This window comes from Lissotriton helveticus, chromosome 8 (assembly GCF_964261635.1).
Source record: "Lissotriton helveticus chromosome 8, aLisHel1.1, whole genome shotgun sequence".
NCBI lineage: Eukaryota > Metazoa > Chordata > Amphibia > Caudata > Salamandridae > Lissotriton > Lissotriton helveticus.
In genome coordinates, this window is record NC_136069.1 from 1,524,062,115 (window position 1) to 1,524,084,238 (window position 22,124).

The window sequence follows — 22,124 nt, forward strand, 5'->3', positions numbered from 1 at the left end:
TGGATATTCTGAATTTAGATGATGCTCTTAAAATGCCATGGTTTTGTTACATTAGGCAGTTACTTGTCTCTTTGGGATATGATAATCCGGATCACTGTGAAACCTTTCCTCAAGCAAGACTAAAAGATCTCTTTATGGCCAAAAGAACACATGACAAATGGGATAGAAATAAGGAAAAATTCACATTAATATCATACTATGCTTTACTCTCTGTATTATATGGATCTTCTTCCTATCTTGCTTTTGTCGAAAATCCTCGCCATCGGAATATCCTGACGAGATTCCATCTAAATCATGTTTCTTTAATGTTGGGGTATCCTGCAAATGTATTTTCGTTCAATCAACTTTCATCTTGTCCATGTGACGCTATTTCAAAGCAATCGATTGTACATATCTTATTTTTCTGTCTGTCTTATGAAAGCAAAAGGAAAAAGTTAATTAGTCCTCTTCTAAGGAAGTTTAGTCTGCGTAATTATATGGCAGCACTTCTCGTTTTGAAACAACTAGAGACACCTTATGTATCCTTTGTGACGGCTTCTTTTTTACAGGCAGCTATAAAAACTCACCGGGCTGTCATCACTCCAGTACTTTAAGATGGCAAGAAGAAAGTCAGTTTAGAGATACTGTAAAAAGCAGCATTCCCCTGTATGTACAGTGGGACCTTACCATGCGAACATCTGTGGGCAGTGGATTGTGCCCATTTACATAATGATAAAATGTGGCCGTAACTCTAATTGGGAATTAGTTTGAGAGGAACAGCATAGATAATACGCCCTTTTTAAGATGTAAATTATCTATGAATTTTAAATTGCTAGGTGGTGAATGAATTGATGTCTGAGGGGTCTGGTAATGTTTGTAAGATATTATTTTATTTTTGAGATGGAATAATTTCATGTTTTATGACTTTTATTCTAATTTTATTGTACTGTTTTCTGTTCTTTTATGCATTTTTAATGCGAAATAAAGTTTTGAAATTGAATTGACTTAAAGCAGTCTTTAACACCAAAAGTATTTGGTACGGGACGTGGCTGATTGACTCATCTGTATGGGTTTCAACAAGTGCTTAATAAATACCCCAAACGATCTCTGGGTGGGTAGTCCCCGTGTGTAATAAATGAGCCACTCTTCTGATTTTGGCACCCTGTGATGACCCTCACCACCACCATTTTAAGTGATTTTAGTGTGTTCCTTAATGTAGGATGGTCCTGCATTTGCCTGTTTCTCTTCTGTTCTGTAATCTTGCTGACTTTCAGTGGGAGCTGTTACTGAGTGGAACAGTCTTGCCAAGAGCAGAGCGTGTGAGATGTGCATTTGAAGGTGTGCAGTTGTGTAGGAATGTGTCAGTGGTGAGAATTATGAGTTCTTACTATTGGCTTTGACCATTCTGTTTTCTGAATTTATCTTGCTGAATGGCAGGGCTTGCCTATTGGCTTTGGCATAATCTTATGCCATCTTGCATTAGTGGCCTATGCTTAAGCGACTCCATCTTCTGAGACTTTCTAGGTGAGAAGTGATGTTTTTTGTTTTCTGCACTCTGTGTGCTAGTAGAAACTGGTTCTTGTCAGAAGAATGTGCTCACTTTATGCCGGAGTCATAACAAAGGCCTGATCAAACGGAGGTGCGACCTTGGTACGAAGTGGTACAGGAATCTGATGGGAGAAGGAGGCGGGGCTTGCTAGAAGCTTTGACCAACGTTTCACTTGTATTAAAGGGTGGAGCCTCCACTGGTCTGGTGGAAGTTGGAAGTGGAAGTTTTGGGAGTTTGGAATCTTAGTGAGGGCAGACATGTCTATCTCGGATTGAATCCTGATTGCTGAGCTCTGATCCCCGGCTGTGTGAAGACTTCCCCCGGCCAGAAGTGGGCAGTGTATGCATCAGGTGATGTATTGAGTTTTGTGATTATTGCCATTGTGATGTGAGCCAGTGGCTGTGATCGTTTGAGGTGTTTCTTTGTGGTGTGGGAGGTGCACATCCAGAGTGATCCTCTACTCTGTGTGTGTATATATATATCTTTCTGATCTCTTGCAGGACGACCAGTGTATCTTATCTTATATCAGTTATTGCTTGTTTATTAATCAGTATAATTATTGATTCATGCCATTTAGATTATAAGTTTGCTCAGTTATTGATTCATGCCTGTAGCTAATGCATTTGGTATATGAGACAGCCTTTGTTTAGAGAGTATTATGTAATAGACCCCAAGCCTTATTCTAAAAGTGAGTCTTTGCATTTTGTTAAATAAAACTCCTTTTCAAAAGGTGCTGTTTGTTTTGTGTTGTAGTCTTGCTGTGCCAGGGGTGGTAAGACATGCTAAAAGTGTATACCATTCAAAGGTGTAATGATATATTTGCCACCCAGGTGGGAGTGTAGTGATTGGGTGTGGCTTATTGGTGAGAAGCCACATTCAAATCACGTACGAAATGCTCTTTGCATCAATATGTATGTTCCAGATCTTGATGGTCTAGACTTTGTGGCAGCAGCCGCAACCTTTGACATAGATAACCACTGTGCTGAATTGCAGGCTCTACAGAAAAGTCAAGACATCTTGGCTAAAAGTTATTTGTTATCTTCTGTTTAATCCGATGCATCTGTTCAGATTTGTTACCAGCTGGCTCCCTAAAGTTGGTGATTTATTTTGTGAAAAGTTTGCGATCAATACAGAATTAATTCTCTGCTCCTGTTCCAGTGCTTGGTCTTCAGGGTACCCGAACTGTCATTTTGCCTCTTTCTGATTACAAGGATAATCGCTTCCTTTCCATTGAACCTGTCAAGTTACACAATATGGCCAATCCTAAATAGTATGCCTTCACAGAATTTTGCTTTACAGCCCATGAGCACCATCCTTCCTGATTCTCCCTGGCTGCAGGAGGGCGATATCGAGACTTCAGTTGAGCTGATACCTGTTACACCTTCTTCACAATCCATAATGGATATTGTTTATTCTGAACCACCAGTCGAGGCCCCTGCTGGGATGCATGCCTCAAGTCTACATACAGAATCACAGCCTTCCTTATTCCAGCAGAGTTCTTCTGGTTACTATATCGATCAAGATGACTTTTCTTCAGACAGTTCTTCGTTATCTTTTGTTTTGCCAACACCAGCCCAGATTTGTGTTTCCATCTCCTGGTTAAAACACACTTACCTGGTTCCATCTTGGATATATGTCTGGATCGTGTTATCCATCATATATTTGTTCATGTGGATTGGTTTTATGACAGTTTTTTCCTTTTGATCAACTACTGTTACCTCCCAGAACATTCTGCTGCAGAACTAGTTGACGGGGTGTTGGCTCTATATTTTTCCTCGCACAAAATGAAGAGACCAGTCCCTAGTTTGCATTTCAGCTGTCCAGTCACTGATGGAATTGAATGTGATAAAGTACCATTTGATGTATTTGGTCCTACTGAGACCCTGCAGTTACCACATGTATTCCACATTTCCATGGGTGATGTCATAGTACCTGAATGGCATTCAGATAATTGGGATGTTGATACTGTGAATTTGATGTTTTCTGAATTGCGACATTACACTGCCTTTGACGCTGAAGATTTGTATTTAAATTCAACATTCAACATTATGGACATTATTGTTTGCATAGGACTAGTGGACTGCGTCCTTGTATAATTATACTCAATGGGAGCATTGCCCAATTTCACCTCAGGGTAGCTCAAAAACTCCAAAAATGAAGTACACATATTTCACTGGTTCTAACTAGGGCTCCTGGTTTTATGGTATTTATTTTTTGGGCATTTCCGTCTGTATTTATCCATATTTATTTTTTTAATAATTTTATCTGTATTTATTTTGGTCTTTGTGAAAAAAATATTATTATTATTATTTGGAATCTTATATAGCGCGTGGTTACCCTCGGGCATCCCAGCGCTCGTTCATAGCTCAGAGGGATGGAGCTGAGAGAAAGACATCATTAGGCGGGGAATAGGTGAGTTTTTAGCAGCTTTCGGAACCGAATGATACCGGTCTCTGTCCGCAGATTCAAGGGCAATGCGTTCCATAACTTGGCCACATTCACCGAGAATCTTCTCCCGCCCGTCCGGGCTCTTTTAACTCTGGCCACTTTTACCAGGGATTTATGGTCCGAGCGAAGTGCTCTAGTAGCCTTGTAGGGGAGAACCATATTGTACAGGATGGGAGGGCCTTCCCCTCTTAGAATTTTATGAGCCGTGCAGAGCGATTTAAATTTTATCCTCTCCCGTACTGGGAGCCAATGCAGCGCTCTTAATGCTGGTTTTGCCGATTGTCTCCTAGGAATATTCAACAACAGTCTTGCTGCCGCGTTCTGCACTTGTTGAAGTTTAGTGAGCGTTGCCTCCGGGGCACCCAAAAAAAGCGCATTGCTGTAGTCCAGCCTCGAGACTATCAGCCCCTGAATAAGGAGTTTCCTGGAGGTCGGAGGGAGAAGGGGTAAGATCTTGCGGGCCGATCGAAGCAAGGAAAAGCAGACTCCGGCAGTTTTCTTTGCATGGGTTTTAAATGACAAATTTTGTTCCAGCCACACACCCAAACTTTTAATCTCTTTTTTGGGAGTTGGAGGATCGCCAAGGCAAGTTGGCCAGCTACCAGGCGGTAACAAAGGCCCCGCCTGTCCCAGCAACATCAGCTCTGTTTTAGCGCCGTTCAATTTTAATGCTGAGTTGCCCATCCAAGTATACACCTTGGACAGGCAGGAGTGCAAAGGGTCAGGGTGGTCCCCCAATTGGGAGAGAGCCACCACCAACTGGGTATCATCAGCATAGCTGATTATTTTAATGCCCAGTGGTGCCACCACATCCTCTAACGGAGCCATATAGACATTAAACAATGTGGGGCTCAGGGAGGAGCCCTGAGGCACACCACATTGAAGGGGAATGGGGACAGATTGAGCACTACCTTCCCAGACTTGAAAAGTTCGTTGGTGAAGGAACGACGCGAGCCACTTCAAGGCCGTTCCAGTCAGACCCACGTCAGACAGTCGTTGGAGCAGTACCTGATGGTTTACGGTATCAAAAGCCGCACTGAGGTCCAGGAGGATCACTGCCACTGATCCTCCTGAATCCAGAATGCTCCTGGCTTCCTCCACGACTGCCAGAAGGGCGGTGTCTGTGCCTTGGCCTGGCCTGAATCCCGTTTGGGAATTCCGCAACAGGCCATTAGACTCCAAGAAGAGTGACAGTTGCCTGTTCACCAGTTTCTCCGCTATCTTAGCGAACCCAGGCAGCAAAGAGATCGGTCTGAAATTAGCCAGGTCTGATGGATCTAGACCAGGCTTTTTCAAAAGGGCTTTTACGACCGCTTTTTTCCAACTAGGTGGAACCGACCCCTGTGCCAAGGATGCATTGATAAGATCTGTTACTGGTTCCACGATGGTAGTTGGTATCTGCTTAAGATATCTCATCGGGACCGGATCCCTTGGTGAACCACTCTTCATGGCCCCTAGAACCCTGAGGACTTTGTCAGAGGTCACTGGACCAAAGACATCGAGCTTAATCTGAACTTCAGCTCGCTGTATGCCTATATCTAATTCCTGAGATGGTTTTAAGGAATTAACGATGTTTTCTACTTTCATATGAAAGTAGTTGGCCAGTTCCATACATTTCTTTTGAGGGCTCTCGTGGGTCAATGGTGGGTCCGGAGTTTTCAGAAGATCTCTGAAGACCTTGAACGATTCTCTAGAGGAGTTAGCCGAGTTGCCAATTCTCTCCTCAAAAAACTTGGCTTTGGCATCCCGGAGAGCGGTTTTATATCCTCTTATTGCCTTACGATATTCAGTCCCGGTTGCCTCTCCCCAATCCTTTCTCCAAATCCTCTCTAGCCTTTTGCAGCCTTTCCTGAGAGTTCTCAACGTCTGGGAATACCAAGGGGCTGAACCCACTCTTTTTTCCCTCTTTGGCATTTTCTTGATGGGAAGAATAGCATCTAAAGATCTGTTTAGCCAATTTTCCAAGTTTATATCAACCGTTAAAGGGTCCTGCACTGGACAAGGGCGAGTCCCATCTAGATTGGCAATCCAGCGCTCAACTGGGAGCCTGGACCAAGCCCTGTCAGCCAAATAGATCCTAGGAATAGTTGCGTTCGTTAGATCAAATTGCCACTTAAAAGGAACCAAAAAATGGTCTGACCACGGTAAGGCTAAAGGAGTTGAGGCTTCAATCTTGTCCATATTTGAAAAGACTGGATCCAATAGGTGGCCCTTACAATGCGTGGCCCCTGAATTAATTAGACTCATGTCAAAGGCTTTCAGATCACCTAGCAGGTCGGTAGCAAGTGTGTCCGCAGGGTCCTCAAAGTGGAGATTGAAATCTCCAAGTGCCACGAAAATGGCGGATGACTATGCCAGAAGCGTGATAGTTTCAATCAACGAAATTAAGCTGAGATTAGTACATTTCCATATTTATTTAACTGATAAAAATGCCCTCATGCTTGAATGCCTGCCAGGTTTCAGTGCTTTGAGCACCTGCTGAAGGTAAATCAATGCACTTCTATGAAAATATGCAAATTTCAGTATCAGCCTTGCTGTTAAAGCGTCTTTACTAAAATCCCTTTCTTGTTTACCCCCTTTCTTATCAACCCACACAGCTATTGGATTGGCAGTCATACCAGACACACTTTAGAACTACTTAAAAAACAACCCAATTTCCGTTTTTATCCACATTTAATAATAAATGTTTTCTGTCTGTTTTTATCTGTAAAAATCAGTAAAAACGGAAAACATGGGGCCCTAGTTATAATGCATAAACTCAAAATCATGCTATTTTATATTGGTTTCCACTCCCTTGAAGAAATATATGCTTACACAAACTAAACTAATCTATTAAGCTTCCTTCATTTAAGAATTAGCCCTAAAAGGCTATGATTATTGGAAAGACAGTATCGACTTGAAATCAATTTGGGGTACTAGGTCCTGGCAGGTCCAGGGTACAGAATCTTTGTTCCGTGCATGCCTCATACCCTCACAAATTATTTTTCCAAATGATACAATCCAACAAACTACTTGTATTGGACTGGCTAATATTAAAGATTTGAATACTCCAACTATTCCAACCCTTGCACTGTTTGATAATTGGAATACTCCTGCAAATTATACTGAAGACCAATTAAGACATGATACAAAATTGTATCGGTTATGGCTCCGGGTGGGTGGTTGGTGTGGCCATTGGACACTAATGTCTATCATGCTCGTTTTTTAAACTCCACCTCTGGGTTTAAATCAAATAGACCTGATACCCAATATTCCCAATCCACACAACATAACATTGTTACTACTTGCTCTGAAGTTAATTATGCCAACACTGGTTAGAACATTCCACATTGTCTTCAGTGAAACATCTTTCTTTCTTTTCTGAACATATGATTGTTTTTGATTTCCTTCTGGGTCCAAAATCCTCCCGTTCTAAATGATTTGCTTATGCTGCTTATAACGACATTTGGAAATTATCGCAAATGGAGGCTGCATTACATTTAAGCCAAATTGATCAATATAATTTGGATAAAGTCCTTGCTGTGGTAGACAACAGTATTAATACATTGTCATCTCGTATTTAAAGCTTAGATAATATTGTATAATCTTCCATTGATGTTGTGCACAGAGATGTATCTACATTATATCATGGTCAGACCCAACTTAGACCCATATTGCAATTTAGTTGGACTCCCCAAACACTTAAGAACAGGCGCGTCCCTTGACATTAACTCAATTCTACTGCTTTGTTCTTACCCTTTAATTTGACAAGCAAACATCAATCAATGGCTACGAAACATGCTAGTTATACTATGTTACACATAGAGAAACTCGAACAGCTTCCCTGTACAATAGCAGAAACACAGTCTGCAGTCTGGTTAACACACATGATTATTTCATTATCAATCTCTCCTTTCCAGTTCATTGCTTACATGAAACACTTCCCGGTAGGTAGATACAAACCTCTTGGGAGCAGTTATATACATGAATTATGGTCCCTGCCAGTTCGAGGCATGTGGGCTGCTGAATTCATATCTATAGCATAGATCGCCGCCTAGTGTTGTGTCCGGATGATTGCACATTGTTGTCCTAGAAGAGTCTTCGAAGTATCACGATATAGGTGGCTCCTCCCCTGGACTACAGTGCGCATGGGCATCGACTTCATCCCCAGATTGTTTTTTTCCGCTATTGGGTTCGGATGTACTTTCGTTATCTCCAGTTCGGAATCAACATAAACTTTTTCGAGGCCCGAAGGCCTTTTTTCGAACCTGCAGACACTGCAGCCAGGGCAATTAACACCAGTGTGATGTTGAGACGTCAGGCATGGCTCCGGATCTCCGGGTTTAAACCGGAGATACAGACCACCATTCCCAACCAGCCGGTAAACCCTGACAGATTATTTGGTCCTGAGGTGGATACCACCCTGAAAAAAATAAAGAAGGATACCGAGACTGCTAAGTCCATGGGAGCTCTCCAGTCCCAACAGTTTAGAGGGAGCACTTTTCGTCGCTCAGGCAATAGAGGTGTTTCCAGAGGCCAAATGTCCCAGCAAACGCAATTCAATAAAGGTGGGGCGCAATCCTCTTACACCAAGCAAAATAGAGGAGGATACCGGGGCAACAGCGCCAAGGGCAGAGGTAGAGGAAACAACAACTCCCGCTCCTCCGCCACCAACAAACAGTGACGCACTGTCACTGCCCCCCCGACCATACTACACCTGTCGGGGGGAGACTCCAGCGCTTCCTGCCAGTCTGGAAATCCATCACCACAGACAGGTGGGTCAAAACACTTATCCAGTTCGGTTATTGTCTGGAGTTAACATCCACTCCACCCAACATGCCACCAAAACACCGTCATATGTCCACAGAGCATTTGCACTTATTGCAGCAAGAGGTGCTTGTCGTGCTGCAAAAAGGGGCAATCGAGCTCGTGCCGGTGGAGGAAGAAGGCACAGGAGTGTACTCCCTGTACTTCTTAATCCCAAAGAAGGACGGGTCCCTCAGACCCATATAGGACCTCAGACCCCTAAATCAGTACATTCTATCAGAACACTTTCATATGCTCACACTGCAGCAGGTTCTCCCGTTGCTCAATCAGGGGGACTTCCTCGCAACCTTGGATCTCAAGGATGCCTATTTCCACATTCCACTGCATCCATCACACAGAAAATACCTCAGGTTCACCATTCAGGGTCACCATTATCAGTTCAAGGTCCTCCCTTTCGGAGTGACCACTGCGCCCAGGGTGTTCACGAAATGCCTGGCGACAGTGGCGGCGCACCTCAGAAGGCAGAACGTTCACGTTTACCCTTATCTGGACGACTGGCTTGTTCAGGCAAAGTTGGCCCAGCAGTGTGCCGCCAACATGTCCCACACCATTCACCTTCTTCACGATCTGGGATTCTCACTAAATTACCCAAAATCGCACCTTCAGCCAGCCCATGTGCGGCAGTACCTGGGAGCAACTATAAATACTCTGGCAGCCACGGCTCAGCCGAATCCTGTGAGAATAGACAGCATTCAGTCGCTGATCCGGAAGTTCAGACCGCAACACTCGCTTCCAGCGAGAGTGTTCATGCAGTTGATAGGCATGATGGCCTCCTGCATCTTCATAGTCCCGCACGCGAGGCTACATATGCGTCCACTCCAACAATGCTTGGCTCATCAGTGGACTCAGGCTCAGGGACAGTTGAACGACCTAGTGTTGGTGACCGGTCGGGCATACAACTCTCTGCATTGGTGGAATCCACACAACCTTTGCAAGGGCCGACCGTTTCAGGAGCCTGTGCCACAGATTACCCTGACGACGGACGCATCTCTCCAGGGATGGGGAGCTCATGTACTCCACTACACGGTGCAGGGACTATGGACTACGCTGCAGAAGAAGATGCGCATCAACTACCTAGAACTGATGGCAATCTTCATGGCATTGAAGTCTTTCAAAGTACATCTGTGCAACAAAGTCGTGTTGATCCTGACGGACAACATGACGGCCATGTACTACATTCAAAAGCAGGGAGGGACGCACTCCCCACAGTGGTCTCTTCTGGCTCAGAGCATGTGGAAGTGGGCCATTCAGAGGAACATCTTCCTCATGGCGGAACACCTCCCGGGCACGGACAATCAGATGGCGGATCTGCTCAGCAGATACAGCCACCAAATGCACGAGTGGGAGATACACCCATCGGTACTCCGCCCGTACTTCCAGCAGTGGGGTCATCCAGAGATAGACCTGTTTGCCACAAAGGAAAACGCAAAATGCCAAAGTTTTTCCGCCAGGTTTCCCCACCCACAGTCGCAGGGCAATGCGATATGGATGAACTGGTCAGGCAGATTTGCGTACACTTTTCCCCCAGCACCTCTAATACCGCTGGTGGCACGAAAGCTAAAGCAACACTCGATGACGCTCATCCTGGTTGCTCCAACGTGGGCACGCCAACCATGGTACACCACGTTTCTAGAACTCTCCGTGGTACCGCATCAAAGGCTACATCTCGCGCCCCGGCTTTTGACGCAGAGCCATGGCGACATTCAGCATCCAGATCCGCAACAGCTCAACCTGGCGATCTGGCTCCTGAAGTCTTAGAGTTTGGCTACCTTGCCTTGCCTCCTGAATGCATGGATATTATACGGGAGGCAAGAAAGCCCACTACCAGAGCTTGCTATGCAGCAAAATGGAAGCGGTTTGTCATTTACTGTACTGAACACAACGTCAACCTGCTAGATGCATCCACTCACAACATCATCTGTTATTTGTTACATCTTTACAAATGCAATCTAGCATACGCTTCCATCAGGATACACTTATCCGCCATAGCGGCTTATCTCCAAAACAGGCAGCATCTCTCTGTTTTCAGAGTGCCTGCCATTAAAGCCTTCCTAGAAGGCCTAAAGCGGGTCATCCCTCCTAGGACCCCGCCAGCTCCTGTATGGAACCTCAATGTGGTCCTCACCAGGTTGATGGGCCCACCTTTTGAGCCTCTACATTCATGTGAAATTCAGTTCTTAACATGGAAAGTGGCTTTTCTCATTGCCATTACGTCTCTACGACGTGTTGGTGAGCTACAGGCGCTCACTGTACAAGAGCCATTCATTCAAATTCACTCCAACAGGGTGGTGCTGCGCACTAACCCTAAATTTCTTCCTAAAGTGGTTTCGCAGTTCCATGTCAATCAGACCATTGAACTGCCCGCGTTCTTTCCAAACCCAGAGACAGTAGCCGAAAGAATGCTCCACACTCTTGATGTCAAACGAGCTTTGATGTACTACATCGATAGGACCAAAGACTTTAGGAAGACACAACAACTCTTTGTTGCCTTTTCAGCCCAGCACAAAGGTAACCCCATTTCCAAAGCAGGTATAGCCAGGTAGATTGTTAAGTGTATTCAGATTTGCTATCACAAGGCAAAGTGCACTTTAACGGTCCCCCCCAGAGCCCACTCCACCCGCAAGTTGGGGGCCTCCATGGCTTTCCTTGGTAATATCCCTTTGGAAGATATTTGTAGACAGCCTCATGGTCTACACCACACACATTTACTAAACACTACTGTGTAGATGTGCACTCCAAGCAGCAAGCAGCTGTGGGGGAGGCTGTTCTTAAGACACTTTTTCAGACGTCTGCAGCTGGCACAGGCGGCCGCCGTTAATGGAGGGACTGCTATTTATTCTATGCTATAGATATGAATTCAGCAGCCCACATGCCTCGAACTGAATATGCTACTTACCAGTATGCATCTGTTCTTGGCATGTAGGGCTGCTGACATTCATATCGCCCGCCCTCCTCCCCGGCGCCTGTAGCAGCTGCAGAATTTACACTTACTCTTAGCATGGTCATCGCTCACACTGTTACACTCCATCTTCGCCACAATGGCTAAAAACAATCTGGGGATGGAGTCGATGCCCATGCGCACTGTAGTCCAGGGGAGGAGCCACCTATCTCGTGATACTTTGAAGACTCTTCCAGGACAACAATGTGCAATCATCCGGACCTAACACTAGGCGGCGATCTATGCTATAGATATGAATGTCAGCAGCCCTACATGCCAAGAACAGATGCATACTGGTAAGTAGCATATTCATTTACATATATTTGTCAATGGGCTGAGAATTTTTTCTTACAGGAAAGGAATCTTACTCCACTGCAGGTAATTCCCTTGTTTGTCAACACGTAAAAATTCATGGTGCATGTAATGTGTCTGACCCTAATTTGGCTTGTTATTTGAAAGGAACTCCTGTTCCAGCTATTATTCCCCACTCCTACTTTACTTTCGAATGGAAGCTATCTTGTCCTGAATAATCAGGACTGTTGCCGTTTGCCGGCAGGCATTCCATATGTGGTGTCCGTTTCTCAGTTAGTCACTTGCTGCAATAACGTTCTATTTCCTTCTCTGCATGGGAGTGTTGATAGTTCAATCTGGCCTTCCATTCCAACTTTGAAAACAGATTTCAATAAACTAACCATACTCAAAGCGTTATTATTTCAATCAGAGGTGGCTCTCACTTGAACATGTTAATCCTTCAAAGTGCAGGTGGCTAGAACATTCAGGGAAATTGTCCTTGTTAAATACAAATCTCCCCCTACATTTTGGTGAATTGATTCATCAAAAATGTAATGCGTCTGATACCACGGGTTTGGCACAGTTTTTTAAACTTGTGGGCTCTAGCCCGTGACTTCCTTTCAAACTATTTTTAGAGTAAAACCAGATTTTATAAATTCTATTTTTTCTGGCGGGTCGATGGGTTCCCGTTGCTGCTCGTCTTGATTTTGGGTGCTGTGCTGCTGTTCCTGCTATTACGCAATGGTTGTTCCCTTTGTGGTCCTTTCTGGGCTGTACCATGAATGTATGGTTCGGCATTTTGGAGTAACGACTCTGGGTGCAGAGTTTTGTTAAACCTTTTGCTATGCTTATTTCACCTGTGTGCAACCTGTGTTCAACCTATGTTTCATTGCATCCGGTGCCCCTTTCAATGGGCTCTGGATGTCTGCCTGGCTACTCCACCATAAGCTGCCCTCGATTTTGGAAAGTTCGGATCTTGCACTGGAATCTCTGATTTATCATTTGGCATCCAACATTTTTGGTCCCATCCCAGCATGTTTTAATTGACCGCTATACTTTCACAATATATATATTTTTTTACTCATTCCTCCACTCCATATTTTATTATCTGCGCCCCTCCCTCATTACATGTTGACTAAATTGTCGTTCAATCGCTTTGGTTCTGCTTGCTATCTGGATTCTGTCATCATCTTGGTGCTACCATCCTGACCAAGGGGAGGGTGTCACATGTCCCGTGCAGGCCTATTGCCATTTTACCTATGTGGCAGCCCTTACTTTACTTTGCACACGTTACTATACACATACGATTGCCAAGGCACTGTATAGAAGGGCTCTCAAAAGCAATGTGACTGATAAACCATTCAAAAGAGAATTCTATGAAGTTGGGATAAAAGCGGCAAGTAACAAATCCCCCTTGGCCAAATGGTGCGCAGATTTGGCTTCTTTTTTTCACAACAAAATATTCAGGAGATCCAGAATAGTCTAATAACAGCTGTACCACTCAATATTGAGGCTCTTAGATCTATGCAACCCCTTAATGTGGTTACCTGTCTCATGACTGAGTTTATTGAGATTCCCCTTGAAGACTCTGGAAGGGCTATACTTAATTTTAAGTCGGGCTCACCGGCTGATCCTTGCCCTCCTTTCCTCCTGGCTCTGGACGTTATTAATCCTACTATGAACGCCCTTTGAAATAAGTCCCTGAATACAGCTACAATTCTATGTCTCTAGAAGCAGGAGAAAATCTTACTACTTTAAAAAAAAGCCTAATGCAGACCCTGACATCCCAGGCAAATACAGGGCTATTTCGCTTTTGCCTACGCCATCCAATTAGCTAGAAAAGTTTGTGAGTGGCCAATTCTCTAAGCATTGAGGTCAATAAATTATTACACCCTAGTCAGTTTTGCTTCGGGCCAAGATTTAGCCCTGAGACTTCCCTCTTAGAGGTCTCTGTACTGATCAAAGGCACAATCAATGCGGGTGGTCAGGCAGTACTGGTACTGCTAGACCTGTCTGCAGCATTCGATATGGTCCCGCTTGCCAGACTGCTCAGTCGACTTCAGGAGATTGCCATCAGGGACAAGGCTAGGAAGTGGTTGAAATCCTTCCTAAAGGCTAGGAAACAAGAGGTCTTTCTTCTCGGGCAGCCTAAATGTCTTGGTCATGGTGCCACAGCGGTCAGCGTTACGCCCCACGCTATTTAATATTTATATGACTCCCCTTGCTGAATTGGTGGAATCTTTTGGGGCCAAAATAATTTCCTATGCCAATGACACCCAGATTATTTTCACATTTGATAAAAGGGTGCCAGTTGAACAAGGTGACATAAAACCATGCCTCTCAGCCATTTTCCGTTAGATGAGTTTCTTCCAACTGAAATGCAATACAGAGAAGACGGAGCTGCTCTGTGTAGGGCACAATTTAGACCTTAAGTTGGAAGTGCACTGACCAGAGGGGGCACCACCACCCAATAGGCACGTGGAAACAGTCAATAACCTGGGTGAGAAATTTGATAATAAATTGTCCTTTCTTAATCAGATTAATTCTGTGGTTTAATGCGTATGCTCAAGAAATTCCTGTACTTTGTTAGTCCCAGTTTGGATCACAGTGATCTTGGCATTGGTCATGTACAGGCTGAACTATGCCAATGTACTATATAGTGGCCTTCCGCAATATTTGTTGAGGAAACTTCAAACTGTGCAGATTTCTGTGACTCAGCTTGTTCTCAGTTTCTTAAGACCTCTCTCCTAATGCATAGAGTGCTTTACCACTCCGGACCAGATTATTACCTCAACACCCATCCTCCCTGTTCCAAGGCCAAAAAGTGTACAGACATGAAGACTGTCTGATACAGACACCTTTCTCGATATCTTTCCAGCTGTCCGTATTTTATTATTTTTGAGTATCATTGGTCAAGCTAAGTGTGTATAATCTCTCTCACTCTCTGCTAAATTTGGTTGGTAATGGTTTATAATAATAGCGATTTTAATGCAGTCCTGTTCAGCTGTCTGCCAGTTCCCTGTGTGTTGCTGACGTTCACACAGTCTAGTCCCTCTGTGGTGTCCACAGTACTTTTCAGGAGCCCTTAGCTATGCGACATTGTTGAAGTCACACTTATTAACTCATTTTGGGCTGCACCGCTTACGGTTGGGTGACTCTAGTCAGTGGTGACAGAGATAGTGTCACTTGTAGTGATTGAAATTTCACTCATAATTACACTGAAATTATGAAATTTTCTCAAATGAGCAATCTGAAACCTTGCCAGCTATGAGTGTCTCTCGGATGCGGAGATGACACTCCAAGCATTTTCGGTGAGGGGCATGCCCAGGAGGAGCCAGTGTTGGTGAGCTCCAGGCTTTGACGTTAGAGGAACCATTCTTTCAAATACATAAGACAAGCTGGATCTTCGTACTAATCCTACATTTCTACCTAAAGTAGTCTCTCAGTTTCACCTCAATCAATCCATTGAGCTCCCAGTTTTTTTTTCCTAACCTTGATTCCGTAGTCGAAAGAGCTCTTCATACCCTAGATGTTAAAGAAACACTCATCTATCTACATTAATAGAACTACAACTTTCAGGAAAACAAAGCAACTCTTTGTAGCATTTTCTCCACCTCACACAGGAAACCCTATATCCAAATCCGGTATAGCCAGATGGATAGTCAAATGTATTCAAACTTGCTTCATTAAGGCTAAAAGACCTTTACCTGGTTACTCCCAGAGCACATTCCACTTGTAAAAAGGGAACTACAATGGCCTTTATAGGAAATATTCCCATAGCTGACATCTGTAAGGCAGCTTCAAGGTTGGTTTACCCCACACACATTAACTAAACACTACTGCGTGGATATCTTAGCACACCAACAAGCCAATGTAGGTCAGGCAGTGCTACGTACCCTTTTTCAAACTACAGCAACTCCCACAGGCTAATCACCGCTCCTAAGGAGGGACTGCTATACAGTCTATGCAGAGCATGTGTATCCACAGCCACACATGCCGTTGAACGGATTAGGTTACTTACCTGTAAGAATCTGTTCGTGGCATGTAGTGCTGCAGATTCACATGCACCCTCCCTCCTCCCCTGATACCTATGGCCGTTGTAATTACATTACATATTTATGTGATTGATAAATTAACATTTGGCTTGGATATCCTTGTTCTTACACACTCCATACACTTGTTTCTCACCCGACTGCAGGAAAACAATCTAACAAATGAGTGGATGCCTGTTGCAGTATCACCGAGAGGAGGAGTCACTCGGTCTTGGGACTCTAAAGACTTCTTCAAAGGAAAATAACTTGCACAGCTTTGGACCTAACACTAGATGGTAGGAGTATGTAGAGCATGTGAATCTACAGCACTACATGCCACAAACAGATGCTTACAGGGTAAGTAACATAATCCTTCCTAGACACAAGCACAATTTGAAACCATTACTATGCAGAAGCATTCTTGTAGTGCCATATGTCATGATATGATTACGAATGGAGGGAGGGAAGCCTGAAAGTATCTGTTACAAGAAGGGTCATGCATGGAGCATGCTCTAAAGCAAAAGTGGGGCGAGATATAAAATGGCAACATAATTGCTAAGGCTCTGTGACTGTTGGCTCTGTGCCTATGTTGGCTCTTGCATCTAGAGCAGGCATAGGAATGGGCAAAGTGAATTTGTCTGGCTATGTATATTATCACATCTTTTGTGTCCATACATCATGTATGTGAAAATCCTTATTATATTTTGTTCCTCGTGGTGTTAACATGGTTTCTTTTCAGCTATATTCTTTGTAACTCCTTTTTCAGAACAAGGAATGAATTGGCTGAAACACTTGAACTCTTGAAAGCACAGATAGACCCATCGTTGCTGAAAAAGCCAGAACAGCAGGATGGTTCCTCCAATGACAGTCCTGTTCCAAATGAGGAAGACCTCAAACCTCAGGAAGAAAATGTACCTTCAAAAGGTGTGTCTTTCTCTCTCATGCTAATTTAGATAAGAGTTCAGCTTATCAATTGAAAAAGCAACAGGAAATAAAAATTAGTTGTGTGAAGTTGCAACAGCGCTAGAGATGTCATTGCTCTGGAACTCTTTTGAATACTTGAGTGGAGAGGTGTGGCTCACTGGTTAGAGGCAGCAGACCTGTAAGCAGAGAACGGCCCGGGACCAGGGTTCAATTCCCGACGCGGCAGGGTCTTGGACCAGGGTCAACGATAATTCTCGCCTCAGCGCCTACTCTAACCAGGGAACACACTCGGTAACTCTGGGCATTAAGCTTGCCTCATCTCTACAACGGCCCCCCACAGACGCCGGGGATGCCTGGTTTCACCCTGGAGATACCCAGAAAGGGACCATCTCACAGGGAAAACCAGGACGGGTTCCCCAGCGGTCTACAGCACCAGGACACTCGGGTAGAGTAACAGTGCGCTTTACAAGTATCCCACATTTACATTTACATTTACTTGGGAAGCCGTAACCACAATCTAGAGTACTAGTTCAATTCTGTCACTGGATGGAAAATAACAAGAAACAGCTGGAAAAATAGTGACAATCCAGTAGGAATCCAAAGCCCTTTATCTTGAGTTACTCTCCTCAAAAAAAGATTTTTTGTGCACAATGGGAGAACTGTCTAGCTCTTCATTTTGCACTGTTATAATCATGTGCCGTCTTCTGATTTTTGGTGATCTTAATGCAGAGTTGCATACAGTTCTAGAGATGAGTGTTCTGCAGGCATCGGCTACCTCTTTGTAACCTTCATTGATCAGGATTTTGGTGGTTGTTTCCATATCTTTTTTTATCTTCTTGCTGCTGACACCTTGTGCTCCATAGGGATCCATTCCTGACCAGCCATATGCAATGGGAGAATAATGATTGCGTCCCAATACGATTCATGTAAAAAACAAGCTGGGGAAGTGTCCCTCTGGGTACCATTTTAATTTACTGTGGTGGACATGAGCACAGCAGTACCATAAAATTGTTACTGTAAATCAGCGGGACATTTCACAGCGAGAATAAATGTATGACCTCTGTGTGACAAAACTTTTTAAACAGAAAAGATACCAACTTAACCACAGAATGGTCACCCCCTTAAATTTGTAGGCCATCTCTCATGCTGAAAATGTGTCTGGCTTTCCACAGACTTGCTCTTAAGGGAAGTTAGCTGCTGCTACATCTGAAACTTCAAAATATATGAGGCTGTTAGATGTTTCAGTCATTGATTATTGTAGTTTATGCTTCTTCTGCTTACTCTAAAAATAAGCAAAATATTTTGAATATTTAGCTCCTGAATAGAAATTACCTCTTCTAGGAATTCCCGTCCTTTTATCCACCTACTTCATATTTCAAACAATTGAGCTACATGCCACTCTCAAATCGTAATCCATTGCATTAATATAAAACAAATTAACAAAATAGTCGAGTTTAATAGTATATGGGTGGACCTGACATTCTAGTAATTAATGACAGTGCTCACACAGTAAGCAGCCCTTTGCGACCAGACTGCCCCACTTACTCCTAGAAAAGGCCTCACACACTGCTCGCTAATCCTTGCAATGGGAGCTTCTGTTGTAGAAAAGCCCTGCATCAAGTTTGAAAAATTCATGGTTTGTACCATGAAAGCACTGAATATGAAGGAGCCGGCTTCATGCCACCCAAGATGTTTTTTCCGCTATTTATTCCTAGGGAGTCCTCACTATTAGTTATGCATTCCAGTGTTAGAGCATGCTCTGAGAATTTCCTGCATTGCTTTCTATAGCCCGATTTAGTATGTTTATTTGTTTGCGTATCTCACTAGAACACTTCACTTAAAATCTATTGAGGTTCATACTGCATCAAATAAAATGGCTGTATCATGTATTTAGTTTATTGAAGGATTCATTCTAGATTATGTGAAATCCATAGTGCATTCTTATTTGTGTATATACAACAAAATACATCAAAAAAAGCCTATGGTGTTTTCTCATATTATGTCTCAAAGCAGGACATATAAATATGACATTATCAAAATCTGCTAAGAAATAATTGCGTGTAGGACATCTTATGCAATGATTGTGATCAAGTCTTCCCATGTTCAGTGCGCCATGTATGAGTATATTATATTTCTTCACAGCAGTACCAATGCTCAATCCTTCAGGGAATATTCTTCCCTCGATCTTTGTACAATTGAGAAGCTTAAACTAGTTAATTAAAACGGTACCAAGTGCATTATTTGCCTTTACCTATCTGACATATCACTCTTCATAAACACAAAACTCAGCTTTCAGTTTATCAAGTGATTTCACATTTCCTTTTATACTGATTAGCTTTGAAGTAGCTATTTTGTCCCATTTCTTGAACCCATCCCATCCGGGCCAAATATTTTTGTGGCTGTCTTCCAGGATTTGATGCACATAGATTTGGCTCTCAGAAGGCCCTTTCCTTCTATAGGTCTTGCCCAGTCAATAATCTCTTTTGTCCTATTAATAACCTGTTGATTCAGATTAACAGTTCTCCGAGTAGACCATTGCCCAGTCATTAATGACCGCCAAGTGAGAACAAACATTGGTCAGTGAGATGCCATCCTCACACAGCAATCTATGCAGAATAGGTAGCAAAAGTGCTATATGCTGTGCTGTGCCACAAAAGAGATTGCAGTACATCTTTAATCGCCCCATAGGAATCCAATGTGGAATTTTCCAGAGAATTTGGAAAGTGACACCTTTAAAAGAGCTGGCATCTTGGGAGCAATAAGGGCAGAGTCATTCACTGCTGGACATTCATTCTTAGAATTTCAAGGAATACATTCCAGTTATACTCTCTAAATACTGCCTATATTTTGAATATTTCAGTGCCTAGGTACTTGAATCCCTCTGCACGGATTTGCAGCTAGTAACGTGACAGAGAGGATGTGACACCATTCTCAACAGGAAACTAGGTAGACTTTGATCAGTTGATTCTAAATCCAGACTGAATACTATATCTGTGGATGTAGGCCATGTGTCTGCACTGTATTTACAGCACTGTGTCTGGACTGAACAGAAAGACATCTGCATAGAGCGGCTCTCAATCCTCTCTATCAACCTTCTATTGAAATACTGCACTAAAGGGTCTGTTCGACCCAGCACTTCAGTGGTTCAGAAGCCAGGGTGAAAAGAGCTGCAGACCAACATTGTACCTAGCTCCAACTAGATCAAAGTTCAGGAAGATACGTTTTTTTCATTAATAATAGTAGTGTGAACATCATATAGCAATGACACCTATGTCAGGAATTCCAGACCAAAGCCAGTTTATCATAGAAGAACCTTCAACAGAAAGTATCACTCTGTTGAGTACATCATCTTCTCAGCATCCAGTGACTAAACTGCAAATGAGTCTTCTATACACTGAGCTCTATCCTTGCAATTTGGAAGTCTCTGTAGAGTTAATCTTGTAGAAGCGAGCTAGGTAACATGAAATCGGACTGCTCTGGGTAGACTAGAAATGAGATGACTACCTTCAGCCTCTTTACTTGATGATTTCCCCTGTTTAAGTATCAAGGCAATGATAGTGTGCTACATTCTTTCAAACATCATTCCCCATGTTCTGGAACCTTGAAACCTTTGCAAGAGTTTATTCTCCAGCATGCTGGACATGCATTCAAAGACTTCTGCTTGGATAACGCTAGGACCAGGCACCTTACCCCATTACAGCTGTCTGCAACATTAGGGATCTTAATCATCTCAAGCCACTGGAACTTATCTTCCATCTTACACAGCCAGGCTTTATTGCCCACCTCATACATCCTCTAAATGCAAATGTAATAGCTCTTAGCCACGTTCCTTTCGGCAAGTGTTATTTGATCATAGGGCAGTGCAACTCAAACTCATCTTGTTTTTCACAGGAGAATGAGAATACTCTTCCCTATTCTAGCTCTTTAACCGATTATAGTTCTTTAACCCATTTGCAACAGGTTTTTTCTTAAATCCAATTTTAGACTAAGTCTTTGAGCCCAGCACAGTTTTATAGGCCTGTAGCATTGTGATGTTGGGGTGAAAAATTGCCAAATGTTTCATACAGTGTTGGGATGATGTTGGCTTGAATATGTGAGTAACTAACAGACCTTGGTACCCCACTTTATGAACAATAAAGTGGAGTGGTCGGATTGGTTGTTTCCTTGAAATTCTGTATTCCGGGTCGGTAGTTCAGAGTTAATTGGAATAAAGACCAAATGCAGATGGAAAAATGTGCATGGAGCCCAGTATAGCCATCATAAATTTACTTTTTAATAACTACTGATCCTTACATCAGATTTACTTCCTAGTTGCTTGTTTCAATTATTGTTTTCTTTTTAGCTAAAGTGATGTGGGATCATTTTTGTATTTGTTTCTTGACTATAATGTTGTTTTGGTGTTACTATCTATATACTACACACTTGAAAAAAATAAAGAATATCTTGCCGCTTATTCCATGCTAACAAGAGTAAACATTGTATTCCACACAAAAACCTATTTTACTACTATATGGGAGATTGTTTTGATTGTATCGATCTAAGCTGTGGCTGTGTTCCCACACAGAGACCACTCTCCCTATATTATCACAATTTAGATTCATACCCTTCCTTCTCTCTCTCTACACCTTTCACTGAAAAAATCCTGAAATGTTGTAGCTGCAATGTACTGAGTTAATGCATGTGTGAGAGGAGGGATTATTTTGTTCATAGCATATGCACACAGTCTGAGAATTTGCCTACCTGACATGGCATTTGCACAAATCAAGAAGCTCCCAGTGGCAACCTTTCTAAGGTAATTAACCAGGTGTTTGTGAAATTGATAAGTATACCTTACAATTTACAAACTAAACACATGAATGGATAAATAACTAAATGAATATTGGCCTAAAATATGCACATTTTGGTTTATTAGTACATCTGCTGGCTCTATACCAATATAGTCAAGCCAAACCCAAAATGGAATTAGTAGTGGAAGCCTGAAAGATTAGATTGGACCTAAAATACCTTAATTAAATGTGTCTGGCGGCAATTGATTCAATTCCAATATTTAGAACCGAGATGAAACCTGATACCTCTTATTTTGCCAATGATATGCTAGTGGTGAGCAAAGCGAAACAAAAGGGGATGATGGACGGAGCGTTTGAGCAAATCAAACACT

The 22,124-nt window shown here is 43.0% G+C and overlaps 1 protein-coding gene across 1 annotated transcript in view; it reads left to right on the top strand.

Moving 5' to 3' along the window:
* Nucleotides 1-22,124, top strand: part of RSF1 (remodeling and spacing factor 1) — a 713,574-nt gene that overhangs the window by 137,615 nt on the left and 553,835 nt on the right. Inside the window, exon 5 of the mRNA XM_078658500.1 lies at nt 16,809-16,966. Within this exon, the coding sequence (XP_078514626.1) occupies nt 16,809-16,966 (158 nt within the window). The remainder of the gene's footprint in view (nt 1-16,808; nt 16,967-22,124) is intronic.